Below are 12789 nucleotides of genomic sequence, written 5' to 3' on the forward strand. Positions count from 1 at the left end.
AGTGAGATTCATTGCAGATATGCAAAGATGGCTCATTATTTTGAAATATATTATTATAACTCATTATTAGTCAGTGGAGGAAAAAATCCTAAGTATTATAGGAAATGCCCAGAAGGCAGCATTTAAATTCTGCTTTATTACTTATTAAATATAGTTAATAAAATAGAAATAGATGAACACTATATTAAAAATTGTATTCAATGTATATGCATTAGCATACAGTATTTGTTTTTCTCTTTCTGACTTACTTCACTCTGTATGATAGACTCTGTGTCCATCCAACTCACTACAAACAACTCAATTTCATTTCTTTTTATGGCTGAGTAATATTCCATTGTATATATGCGCCACATCTTCTTTATCCATTCATCTGTTGATGGACATTTAGGTTGCTTCCATGTCCTGGCTATGTAAATAGTGCTACAGTGAACCTAGTGGCAGGGCAGGAATAAAAATGTAGACATAGAGAATGGACTTGAGGCCACATGGGGGGGGCACAGGAGGGAGAAGCTGGGGCGAAGTGAGAGAGTGGCATGGACATATATACACTACCAAATGTAAAATAGATAGCTAGTGGGAAGCAGCTGCAGAGCACAGGGAGATCAAGCTCAGTGCTTTGTGACCACCTAGAGGGGTGGGATAGGGAGGGTGAGAGGGAGGCTCAAGAGGGAGGGGATATGGAGATATATGTAGCAGATGGCTGATTCACTTTGTTGTAGAATAGAAAGTAACAGCATTGTGAAGCAGTTATACTCCAATAAGATGTATTAAAAAATAATAAAGTACCGGTGGTAGGACATTAAGAAACAAATTAATTGTATTTAAAACAAATGTCAGCAGCATACTTAATACTTTTTAATCTTATGCTTAGCCTTTTTTTTATGATGAACAAATTTGACTTAATAATTTTTCATCCTTGCCTATCAATAGGTGAAAAATTCTTGTTTTAAAAGTTTGAATTTCTTTGATTGCCAGTGGGGTTGATAATTTTTCATATGCTTATTGGCCATTTGTATTTTCAGTTTTGAATTGTCTGTTCCTATCCTATTTTTCTTCTTGGAGTATTGGTCTATTTCTTAATGATTTATAAAATCCCTTTACTCATGGATTTTAATGTTTTGTTGTATATGATACATATATTTTTACAAGTATATATATATTTAACTTTATGGATTTTTAAAAATATTAATGAAAATTAATTTTATGTTGTCAGAAATGTCAGTCTTCCTACAGATTTTGCCATTTAAGAGCTCTCCTGTCTGTAGATTATACAATGATTTATCATTTTTTCAGCAGAAATTCTACATAGTTGTAGTTGTTTTCTACATATTTTTAGTACTTTTGTGAGATATTTTATAGGGGAAAAATATTCATAATTTTTATCAGTTTTTTAAAAATGCAAATTTTCAAACATACAGAAACTTTGAAAAATATTACCATTAGCACCCATGTACCAGTTACCAAGATTTGTTCAAATTTTGTTATATTTGTTTTATCTCTGACTCTCTCTGTGCCATTTATGTTGATATTGTAGCTGAACTATCTTAAAGTAAACTTCAGATATTGTAAGTCACTTCTCAAAATACCCTCATGAATTGCCCAAGAATAAGGATTTTTTTTTTTTTTTTTTTTTTTTTTTTTTGCGGTACGTGGGCCTCTCACTGCTGTGGCCTCTCCCGTTGCAGAGCTCAGGCTGCGGACGCGCAGGCTCAGTGGCCATGGCTCACGGTCCCAGCTGCTCCACGACATGTGGGATCTTCTCGGACCGGGGCACGAACCCGTGTCCCCTGCATCGGCAGGTGGACTCTCAACCACTGCACCACCAGGGAAGCCCCAAGGATGTTTTCGATATAACTACAGCAGTACTTGTTGCACCTAATAAAATGACCAGTAATACCCTATTATCATCTAATAGTATATTCAGGTTTTCTCAGTTTGAACTAGGATCTAATCCAGCGATATCATTGTTGTGTCTTTTTAATCCAGAATTGATAATCTCGCCATCTTTCTTCCTCCTCTTCCTCCTGCTCTTCTTTTCAAAAAACTAATTAATTAATTTTATTTTTGGTTGCTTTGGGTCTTTGTTGCTGTGCACGGGCTTTCTCTAGTTACAGGGGCTACTCTTCGTTGTGGTGCGTGGGCTTCTCATTGCGGTGGCTTCTCTTGTTGCAGAGAGGGGGCTCTAGGCATGTGGGCTTCAGTAGTTGTGGCATGTGGGCTCAGTAGTTGTGGCATGTGGGCTCAGTAGTTGTGGCATGTGGGCTCAGTAGTTGTGGCTCATGGGCTCTAGGGCACAGGCTCAGTAGTTGTGGCGCAAGGGCTTAGTTGCTCTGCAGCATGTGGGATCTTCCTGGACCAGGCCTCGAACCCGTGTCCCCTGCATTGGCAGGCGGATTCTTAACCACTGCACCACCAGGGAAGTCCATCCTCCTCTTTCTCATCCTCTTTCTCCTCTTCACTGTTGTGGATGATTATCTTGTGCATTAGGATGCTGTGTAGGGTGCACACAGCAAAATCCTTAGCCTCTGTGATACCGACCCCCCATTTTGATAACCAAAAATGTCTCCATACATTGCTAAATGTTTCCTGGGGAAATAATTGCCCTTGGCTGAGAACCACTGCAGTAAAGATAGTGCCTTTTCTGCACTTTATCTTTTTAGATTCTTATTTCTAGAATTGTTTTTATCTCGAATCTGTTTTGTTCCATTGATCTGTGTGTCTGGACTTTAGCCTCGTTTGCTTATTTATTTTATTTCTCTTTGTTGTTTAGTAAGTAGTAATTTAAAAAACAGCTTTATTGACATGTAATTTATATACCATACATGAATACAGTTCAGTGGCTCTTAGTATGTTCACAGAGTTGTGCATCTGTTGCCACAGTAGGTTGTAGAACTCATTACCCTCAAACAGAAAAACCCTTACCTTTTAGCTGTCACTCCCAAATCTTCCCTGCTTTGAGCCCCAGGCTGTCATCACAAGCCTGTCTCTATGGATTTGCCTGTTACAGACACTTTATATAAATGGAATCATACAGTGTGTGGTCTTTGTGACTGGCTTCTTGCACTTAACATGTTTTCAAGTTTCATACATATTGTAGCATGCATCAGTATTTCACGTTTCTTTTTATTGCCTAGTAATCCATTGTATAGAAACACCACATTTTGTGTATTCTTTCATTTATTGATGGATATTGGGTAATTTTCACTTTTGGGCTATTATCAGTAAGGCTGCTATGAACACTTGTGTACACGTTTTTGTATGGACATGTTTTCATTTCTCTAGGGTATATACTAAGAATGGAACTGCTGAATCATATGGTAACTCTATGTTTAACCTTTTGAGGAACTGTAAATTGTTTTCAGAAGTACTGCACCATTTTTATTCCCACCAGCAATATAGGAGGCTTCTAATTTCTCTGCATCCTCAAGAATATTTGTTATAATCTGTCTTTTTGATTATAGCCATCTGTTGGGTGAGAAGTGATATCTTGTAGTGTATTTGATTTGCATTTCCTTAACGTCTAATAATGTTGAACATTTTTTCATATGCTTTTTATGACCACTTATATTATCTTCTTTGGAGAAATGTGTACTCAAATCTTGTGCTCATTTTAAAATTAGATTATTTCTTAGTTTTTATTTATTTATTTAATTTATTTTTATATATAGTCTTTTGGCTGCGTTGAGTCTTTGTTGCTGCGCGCAGGCTTTCTTTTCTCTCTTTGCAGTGAGCGGGGGCTACTCTTCATTGTGGTTCGCAGGTTTCTCATCGTGGTGGCTTCTTTTGTTGCGGAGCGTGGGCTCTAGGCGCGTGGGCTTCTGTAATTGCAGCACATGGGCTCAGTAGTTGTGGTGCGAGGGCTCAGTAGTTGTGATGCACAGGCTTAGCTGCTCTGCAGCATGTGGGATCCTCCCATACCAGGGATCGAACCTGTGTTCCCTGCATTGGCAGGCGGACTCCCAACTACTGCGTCACCAGGGAAGTCCCTCTTAGTTTTAACAGTTCTTTGTATATTCCAGGTAGAAGTTCATTATTAGGTATATGATTTACAAATATTTTTTCTCATTCTATGGGTTGGCTTTTCATTTTCTTGAGGGTATCATTTGCAGCACAGCATTTAAAAATTTTGACATAGTCCAATTTATTTTTCTTTAGTTGACTGTGCTTTTTGTGTCAAAAAATATTTAAATTTTGTAATATATTTTCTGTAATTAGCTTCAGGAAATGGTATCAAGGATCACATAAACAAGACAAATTAAATACATAAAAATAGAGCTGAAATTAATCCATTATAGTTTTCCCCAACTTGAATTTTGAAAAAATAATTTTTTTCTTAAATTTTATTATCATATTTAGATGTGTGTGTGTGTTGATAGAAGACTTTACTGAGAATTTGAGGGTGATGAGGCATTTGGTTTACATTGTAGCAGTGCTAGGTAATTAAAAACCACTCTGCTCTGTAGTGGAGTAGCTAGCTACAGTAACCTAAAATTTTGCAGTGTTCCAATCCTCAGTTGCCATGCTTTGAGTGTTTTCATGGTTAACCGCACACCCTAGAGGAGGAGGAATCCTCCAAAAGCAGAGACTAGTGCTGCCCTCTCTGTCTGTAATAATCTGTTTACCTTCTCCTGAATTCCTGGCTCTATTATTTCATGATTATTGGTGTGCTTATCCATTATTTTTTCTCCTGGCACATTCTGAGTCTCTGGGTCTTGACTTTGCAGATCCCTAACTAGGCCGGCTTATTCTTTCAGCAGCACTACATGTCCAGGAATCACAGCTCAGTCATGATATTCTTGAGGATCATCTCTGATTATGGTCCCGCTGCCTCTTCATAGTCACTTGCAGCAATGTGTCTGCTCTCATCATCTCCACCTTCTTTTATACTTATTAAAGTTTTAAAAATTTTATTTACTACCTAATTACACTTTGACAATATACAAATACATATCTGTTTTTTAAGATTTTCCAGTTCATTTTAAAGGTTATGTGTGTTAAGCTATTCCCTTGTTATTACCATAATTTGACCAATTGTTTTGTCTTGCTTTCTTAAACAGGATGTTAGTTTCATGTTTTTCACTTGCTGGAGTACAGATTTTATGACAGCCTTTATGATCATTGCTTGATAGAAATAAACATCCATAATAGTGTATTCACTTAAACATTTTAAATGACTGTTAATTGAATGTAAATAAAATGAGTTAAGGATATGGTGTGTCTTTTGTAGGAAAAGTGGTATGTGTAATCTAAAAAGAATAAAGTATTATTTGCAATATATATTTTTTAAAAAGTTCATGCTGCTTGAAAAGTAAACCAGTGCAGAAGTGTATTTAGTAAGAAGTGAAAGTATTTGCTTTTTCTGTTTTAAAAGCATTCTGGGTACATACTTCTATACCTTTCTTTATATTTAATACACAGAGAAAATTTTCTTTAAGTTAAAAAAATTACTCTTAAAAGTGGTGCTGTAAATTACCTTTTCCCACTTTTATAAGTTTCTCAAGTGTTTATCTAATTTTTCCAGTAGTGTTTATTGTTACACTTTATACTCCTGTCTTCTCCCCTTCCCTCTGCCATATAGATAGGTGCTCACTGAATTGATTTGACACGGAAACAAAGGGCAAGTGAAATTGAAGTATTAAGGTGCCAGTTAATGATAAGAAAGGAAGGTAATCTGGTGAAGATTATCACTAGGAAAAATTATTGATGTGTATATCACATTGATTTAGATGATTACTGAGAAGATCTGTGGATTCGATATATACTTATTCAGAGTATACTGGATGTGCCAGATGTTATACTTGTCAACAGGAATACATCAATGAATAAAGCATATACATTTTCTGATCTCATGGGACTTAGGTATATGGTATATACAGGAAAATAAATAGACAGTGCCAACGTAATGTGATAAATGAAGATATTGGCAAGAGAGTGGTTGAAATGGTGAACTGTGGAGTCCAGTCTAGATAGGGAAGTGAATGCAGAAGTGGGCTAAGTAAGGAGAAAGTAGAATTAAGTGTCTGCAATTCTGAATGATAATGAAAAATAGATGCAGTAGGTTTAACTAATAACTGGAAGATTGTGATCAGAGAGTAAGATAGTTAATTTTCACATTTCCCATTCAGAGAATACAGGGTGATGAAGTCTGGAGTGTGGTCTTAAAGTGGCTAAAATGGACTTGCAGTGAATGTCGGTGGAGGTGAAATGCTTATGATATTAAAAGTAAAGTGTTGGGAGTTCCCTGGTGGTCTAGTGGTTAGGATTGGGCGCTTTCACTGCTGTGGCCCGGGTTCAATCCCTTGTTGGGGAACTGAGATCCCACAAGCTGCACGGCGTGGCCAAAAAAAAAAAAAAAAGAAAGAAAAAGAATGTTGGGTGGATGCATGTTGAAATAATTCAAGGTTATGTAATACTTAGGACAGAAGCATGTCAAGAGTTTTGAGTGAATGATTAGGAGTGCCTTGGGGAATCAGTGGTTTGCCCCTGTGACTGCATTTTGGAATCACCTGGGGAACTTTACAAACTACTAATGCTCTTACCCTAACTTTGCTGCACATTGGAAAGTCTAATGGCTAGCTCCCATCAGCTATTCAGATTTAATTTGTATGGGGTGTAACCTGGGCAGTGGGGCTTTAAAATGTCCCTGGGAATTCTAATGTGCAGCAGTTGCACAGTGGCAGGGTTTTTTTTGTTTGTTTGTTTTTTGTTTTTTTTTATGGGAAACTGGCTGGGAGTTATGGTTAGGTACATGACCCTGCATCATGAAGTTGGAGTACATGATAAATGAAAGAATAAGCAACCTTTGAGAGTGAGGCAGGAGAAGCAGCTTTTAAAGCAAACAGTGAAATTGTTGATGATATAGATCCATTTATTTTTACCCTGGAGCAGAGTAAACCTAGAGGGAGGTTTTGGGAGGAAGGTAAGCAGTGGGAGGTTGGATAAAGGAGGAAAAAACAAGAACAGTACAGTGGTTAGAGTCCAGGAGAGGACTGATAACTGTAATAAATTTATCTTTTGGTAGTGACCAAAGATAACAGGGTATAGTGGGTTCACAATGAGTCTGGAAAATACATTCCGCAGTCCCATGGTGGATGAAAGTTGGGAATTGGGTGAGTGGCTCTCAGGAGTCAGTTTAAGACCTGGGGTTGAACTTAATAGGAAGTCCTAGCTTTGTATTCTTCTCTTTGTTAAGGGGTTTGGATTGGCTGCATAAGATCCATGGAGAGGCCCAGAGTTTCATGCTGCTGTTCCACAGGCTCCTAGGTGAGTGGTTAGGGACCTGGTCTCTTTTGTCCTGACACTGGCAGGAGGAGGCTCTGGAGTGTCAAGGCTTGGTTAGGTCTGCAGAGCATAGCTCTGCTCACTCCAGCGTGCTTGCTTGTGTGGGTTTGACACTTTGCTGTACCTAACAATGGCAAAGCCTTTGCTATTTCTTTACTTTTACACTTGATGCTTTTCTGGAACAGTTTTAATTGCCCAATTCCAGATTTTTTTCAACATTGAAGAAATGGTATAGACTTAGAAACAGTGAAAAGGGACCTTGTATATTATCTACGCAAACTTCCCTTATTTATACGTTAGAATTTTATGCATAGAGAATTGAAGTCAGTTTCACAAAGAAACCGTTCACCCTAGATTAAAGTATAAACTATATATGAGACTAGAAATTTATAATTGTTACACTGATTCAAATTTGTTGTCAGAATAAAGTGGTTTACTGCAACTCATTTGATTAATTTGACATGTAACTTGATTTTTTTGCATTGTTAAACTTGGAAGATGAGAACATCAGATATCACTGTCAATGGAGTGCAGAAAATTTATATTTCTTTTAAATTAGAGAAAGCGTTTTAAAGTATAATACTTGCAGAGTTCAAGAGCTACCCTAGTTATGCAAATGAACTGTGGAATTACTTTTGAATGATGAGTTCATTCAGAAACATTATCAAAAATTTTTAATATATTTTTGGTCAGAATAGGGTAAGTAGTAAATTTGGTAATAGCCTGATGTAGAAATAAGAAAATTGTATGCTTAGTGGGAAATATACTTTTGCATAATTACAGTATATCATGTCAACTAGTAATTAAAACCCATATGCCCTTACTGAGCAAAATATATGTCCATGATTAAAGCTTTTGTACTTTTTTTTTTTTTTTTTTTTTTTTTTGCGGTACATGGGCCTCTCACTGTTGTGGCCTCTTCCGCTGTGGAGCACAGGCTCTGGACGCGCAGGATCAGTGACCATGGCTCACGGGCCCAGCTGCTCTGCAGCATGTGGGATCTTCCCGGACCGGGGCACAAACCCGTGTCCCCTGTATCGGCAGGCGGACTCTTAACCACTGTGCCACCAGGGAAGCCCAAAGCTTTTGTACTTTTTAAAATTAGATGATTTTGTATACAGTGACTTTATTTCACATGTGTTTGAATTATGAAAGTAAAAGTAACTTTTTGAGGTTGTGACACCAAGCCTATGATACCTATGATGGGTCATAGGGATTTAGGTTACATCAAAAGGATGCTTTTAACGCTGGGTTGTGACATGTGTTTTTTTAGATGTATCTTTTGTATTCATAGTTTTCAGATGTGCTTATTAGCAAGATGAAAACTGAGGAGCAATTATGCTAAATGGTTCTTGTTTTCCTTTTCTCTTTTTGGATTGCATTCATTGATTTACCTATGTTTAGGTGGGTATGAATGGTTCTCATTTTTCTAAAAGTCAGTTGATATTTATTAAAAAACTCTGCACAGCTAGTCAGTTGTCTCAGTCATTTGTGGGGACATTTCATAGTTTAGTTTTGCCAGTACAGATTTAGACTATTCATAGGAATGTTAATAAGATTTTTCTTTGGCTGTGGCAGCTGACATCATTTGGCTTAAATTTTCTAGGCCAAAACTATTTCTGCTCTACTGTATGGTGGTAAATTCTGATAACTCAGCTTAACATTTATTATGTTAGAGTATATCCAAAGCTGCTTCCTGAGGAAAAATTTGGCTTGCTTATGTGGCTTTAGTCTGCTAACTTGTAGAAGTAGCGTTGTGAGAACACTAGTTAGGCTCTTTAGTTTTTATGGTTTACCTTATTTTTAGGTGTATATAGATTAACTCTAAATCGGAATATAGACTACCCACATTCAGTGACCACAGATTACATGATTCTCAGCACCTCTCAAAGCCTGAAAGAATTGATATTAGGGGAAAATGCCTGAGAGTTATTTAATCCAGTCTTTCTTTTAGATTCTCAAATTTCATCTATTTATTTGTTTATTTATAATTGTGGTTAGATTCTCTAATTTGTATACTTGGATATAGCTTGACTACTAGAAAATTACAATCTTAGAAAACATTAGTTTTACTTCTTGCAGAGTTGCCTTCATTGACGTGCCTTTTAATGTTTATGTCCACTTTATTTAAAGTCATTAGGAGAAGCAATTTTGTTCAACTTTCTAATGACTTTCCTGTAAAACTTGCTGAGAACATTAACCAGTACTTCATGCTTTGTTTTTCAGATATATTCCTATATGATACAATTCTTTAAAAATTCAGAGCTGCAGATATAGAGCACCAGTTAATGAGAGGAAGCTTGGATATCATCTGTTCCCAACGCGTTTACAGATGAAGAAATTGAGGCTCAGAGAGGTCAGCTCTAAGTGGCTGGCCTACAACCTGGGTGTAGAAATTGTGTCTTCTAACAACTGACCTAGTTTTTTTTTTAAGTTTTTAAAACATTGAGGTGAAATTGAAATTGACATAACAAAGTTACCATTTTATAAGTGAACAATTTATTGGCATCTAGCACAGTCACAAAGTTGTGTAGCCACCACCTCTATATAGTTTCAGAACGTTTTCATCACCCCGCATTACACTTGCTCCCCATTTTATTCTCCTCCCAGCCGTTGACAGCCACCTTTCTGCATTCTGTCTCTATGGATTTATCTTTTCTGGGTATTTCATATAAATGGAATCATACAGTATTTGACCATTTGTGCCTAGCTTCTTTCACTTAGCATAATGTGCTATCCATGTTGTAGCATATATCAGTACTGCCTCATTCCTTTTTTTTTTTTTTTTTTTTTTTTTTTGGGGTACGCGGGCCTCTCACTGTTGTGGCCCCTCCCATTTTGGAGTACAGGCTCCGGACGCGCAGGCTTAGCGGCCATGGCTCACGGGCCCAGCCGCTCCGCGGCATATGGGATCTTCCCGGACCGGGGCACGAACCCGTGTCCCCTGCATCGGCAGGCGGACTCTCAACCACTGCGCCACCAGGGAAGCCCTGCCTCATTCCTTTTTATGATTGTATAATAAATACTCTGTTGTAAGTAGAGACCACAATTTGTTTATCCATTCATTCATTGGTGGACATTTGGGCTATTTTTATCTTTTGACTGTTGTGAATAGTGCTGCTGTGAACATGTATGTATATGTATTTGAGTTTTAGTCTTTTTGGATATATACCTAGGAGTGAAATTTCTTGGTCATATGGTAATTATATATTTAAATTTTTGATTAACTGTCAAACCATTTTACACAATGGCTGTACCATTTTACATATCCCCAGTTTTGTTTGTTTATTTGTTTCCCTTCTACTCTCCTATGTAAGATCATGGTGACTTGAAAAAGAAAATGAGCCAAAGATCAGTTTTTTGTTGTTGTTGTTGTTTTAGGATATCAACTCTTATTTAGTACATTTTATACAGTAGATTTTTCAAATGGGTTTGTTTATCTTTGTTCCAATGGTTTATTTGTTTATTGAATATGATTTTGCTTTGTTCATTTCATTCAAACTGAAGTGAAGTTGTGCTCCTTCATTTCTTTTCTCTCACTATATTTATGTTCATAGAACCCAGAGAACGGTTTTAGAGGTCTAAGTAAATGTAAATCTCCCTACTGTGCAAGATAAAATGAAAATAATGAAAAAGAAAAAATAGGGGAAAACAGTAACACAAATTGTCTTGGGAACCTTCAAGAAGTTATTTATAGGTTTTAACTGACTTTAGTGCAGGTCACATTTCTTTGTCTTCCACTTTTGCCAAGGGTTTGGGAATTGTTTTTTGAGTCTCTTTACATTTGGGGGCCATCCTATCACTGTAACATCTTTATGAAAATAGTGCCTTGTATTATACTTGGTAAATGGATACTGTAGAAAATTTAAAGTCAATGGTTTAAGATAGGTTAAATAGTCATCAGATATCTGAGGTTTTTTAGATAAGGCTAATTTTGATTTAGTTTGGACTAAATAATGACCTTCTGACATTATTGAAGTCTGCCTATTTCTTTCAGTATTTCATTTTTTAATTTGTTTTTTATCATAAAATGACCCTCACTAAATTATGTTTGCCAAGAAAGAAAAAAATGTTAAGAAGCTAATGTCAGCTCTGGAAGATCTAATTGAGTTTTTCTGTTAACAGAGAAAACAGAGTATAAACTTACATCTGTAGTACTGAGGAAAGAATCTGGAGGTCATTATTTTTATTTCTTTAGTTTTAGAAGATAGAGACCTACTAAAAGGTACATAGAATGCATTTAGCTTTTTGAAAAGTATTAGGTATGGTAGACTTTTTTTTTTTTTAAGGATGTAAGGCACAGAGGAATTCTGGAATAATCCCTTAGTCGACAAGAATTTTATTATAAGGTAGTGGTGAAATCAGTGAAAGAAGAGCCTTATTAGATAGCCAGACTTCACAATACAACAGAAACGGCTGCCTTGCATGGTTTCAGATAGATTGAGATGTAGAGTGGAGTTATGGATACAACATATATCTGGCCACCAGAAGGTCATGTACAATATATATAATACAGATCTAGCTATGTGGGTAACCTGTGACACTCCTAGCATTAGGCTTTTGTAAGTGCCTGTGCTGGTGCTGTGCCATCCTGACTGACTCTGTTACTGCCTCACTGCTGCTTTTATTCCCATCACCATCAACTGACAGCCCCAAGAGAAGACTTTATTGGCCAGATCAGAGTCACCATTTACTCTTGGTTACCTATATTATTTGATACAGTTATTCTCTCAGGCTGTCTAACAGACCAGTAAACCAGCCTTAGAAATCCACCCTTGTAACTGTGGCCCAGTGTGGTGGGGGTCATTCTTATAATTCAGAGCATGGTGATCTGTACTTAAGGAGTCCCTCAGAAGATGGTTTAAACCATAGTAGGTAGGCATTTTTAAGAAGTCCAAGAAGGGAGGCAGTGTAGTAGATGAATACTTTGTCCTGAACGGCAGTTTCATATTTTCACATAGATACTACATTTTTTTTCAGGTACTGCTTTTTGGATTTCTGGTAGCCTTAGTGATGATCTCAATAGAAAAATAATTTATTACATATAATCCAGTTAAGCGTTTTAGGAAAGAGCCCTTTTATACTCCAAGTTTACATTCTTCTTGCAGTTACAGAAATTCACGAAAGACTTCCAGAGTTGCTTTGAGTATATCTTTGAATTTGTTGTATATACATATACACACACCCCTTACACTATCATCTCAAGTTAATTTTTAAGCCATTTAAGTATATATAAGAAGTCTATAATCCACTTCCTTTTAGAAGTGAGTAAACAAAGGTTGAGAGACATTTTGATTGCTCAGGTTCACATGATCTTTGAGCAGAGCTAGGAGTAGAAACCAGCTAGGATTAGAATTCCTAACTACTTTTTTTTTTTTTTTTTTTTTTTTTTTTTTTGCAGTACATGGGCCTCTCACTGTTGTGGCCTCTCCCGTGGCGGAGCACAGGCTCCGGACGCGCAGGCTCCGTGGCCATGGCGCACGGACCTAGTTGCTCCGCGGCCTGTCG

The 12789-nt window shown here is 37.0% G+C and overlaps 1 protein-coding gene across 2 annotated transcripts in view; it reads left to right on the forward strand.

The window, feature by feature from the left end:
• The window catches only part of SNX13 (sorting nexin 13), a 154953-nt gene that overhangs the window by 13435 nt on the left and 128729 nt on the right, over positions 1 to 12789 (forward strand). Inside the window, exon 2 of one of the 2 annotated variants that reach the window (XM_007463058.1) lies at positions 9628 to 9637. The exons of the other annotated variant lie outside the window; for it this stretch is intronic. Coding sequence (XP_007463120.1) covers positions 9628 to 9637 — 10 coding nt within the window. The remainder of the gene's footprint in view (positions 1 to 9627; positions 9638 to 12789) is intronic. 2 annotated transcript variants of the gene reach the window in all.

Source organism: Lipotes vexillifer, unplaced genomic scaffold (genome assembly GCF_000442215.2).
Source record: "Lipotes vexillifer unplaced genomic scaffold, Lipotes_vexillifer_v1.1 scaffold1061, whole genome shotgun sequence".
NCBI lineage: Eukaryota > Metazoa > Chordata > Mammalia > Artiodactyla > Lipotidae > Lipotes > Lipotes vexillifer.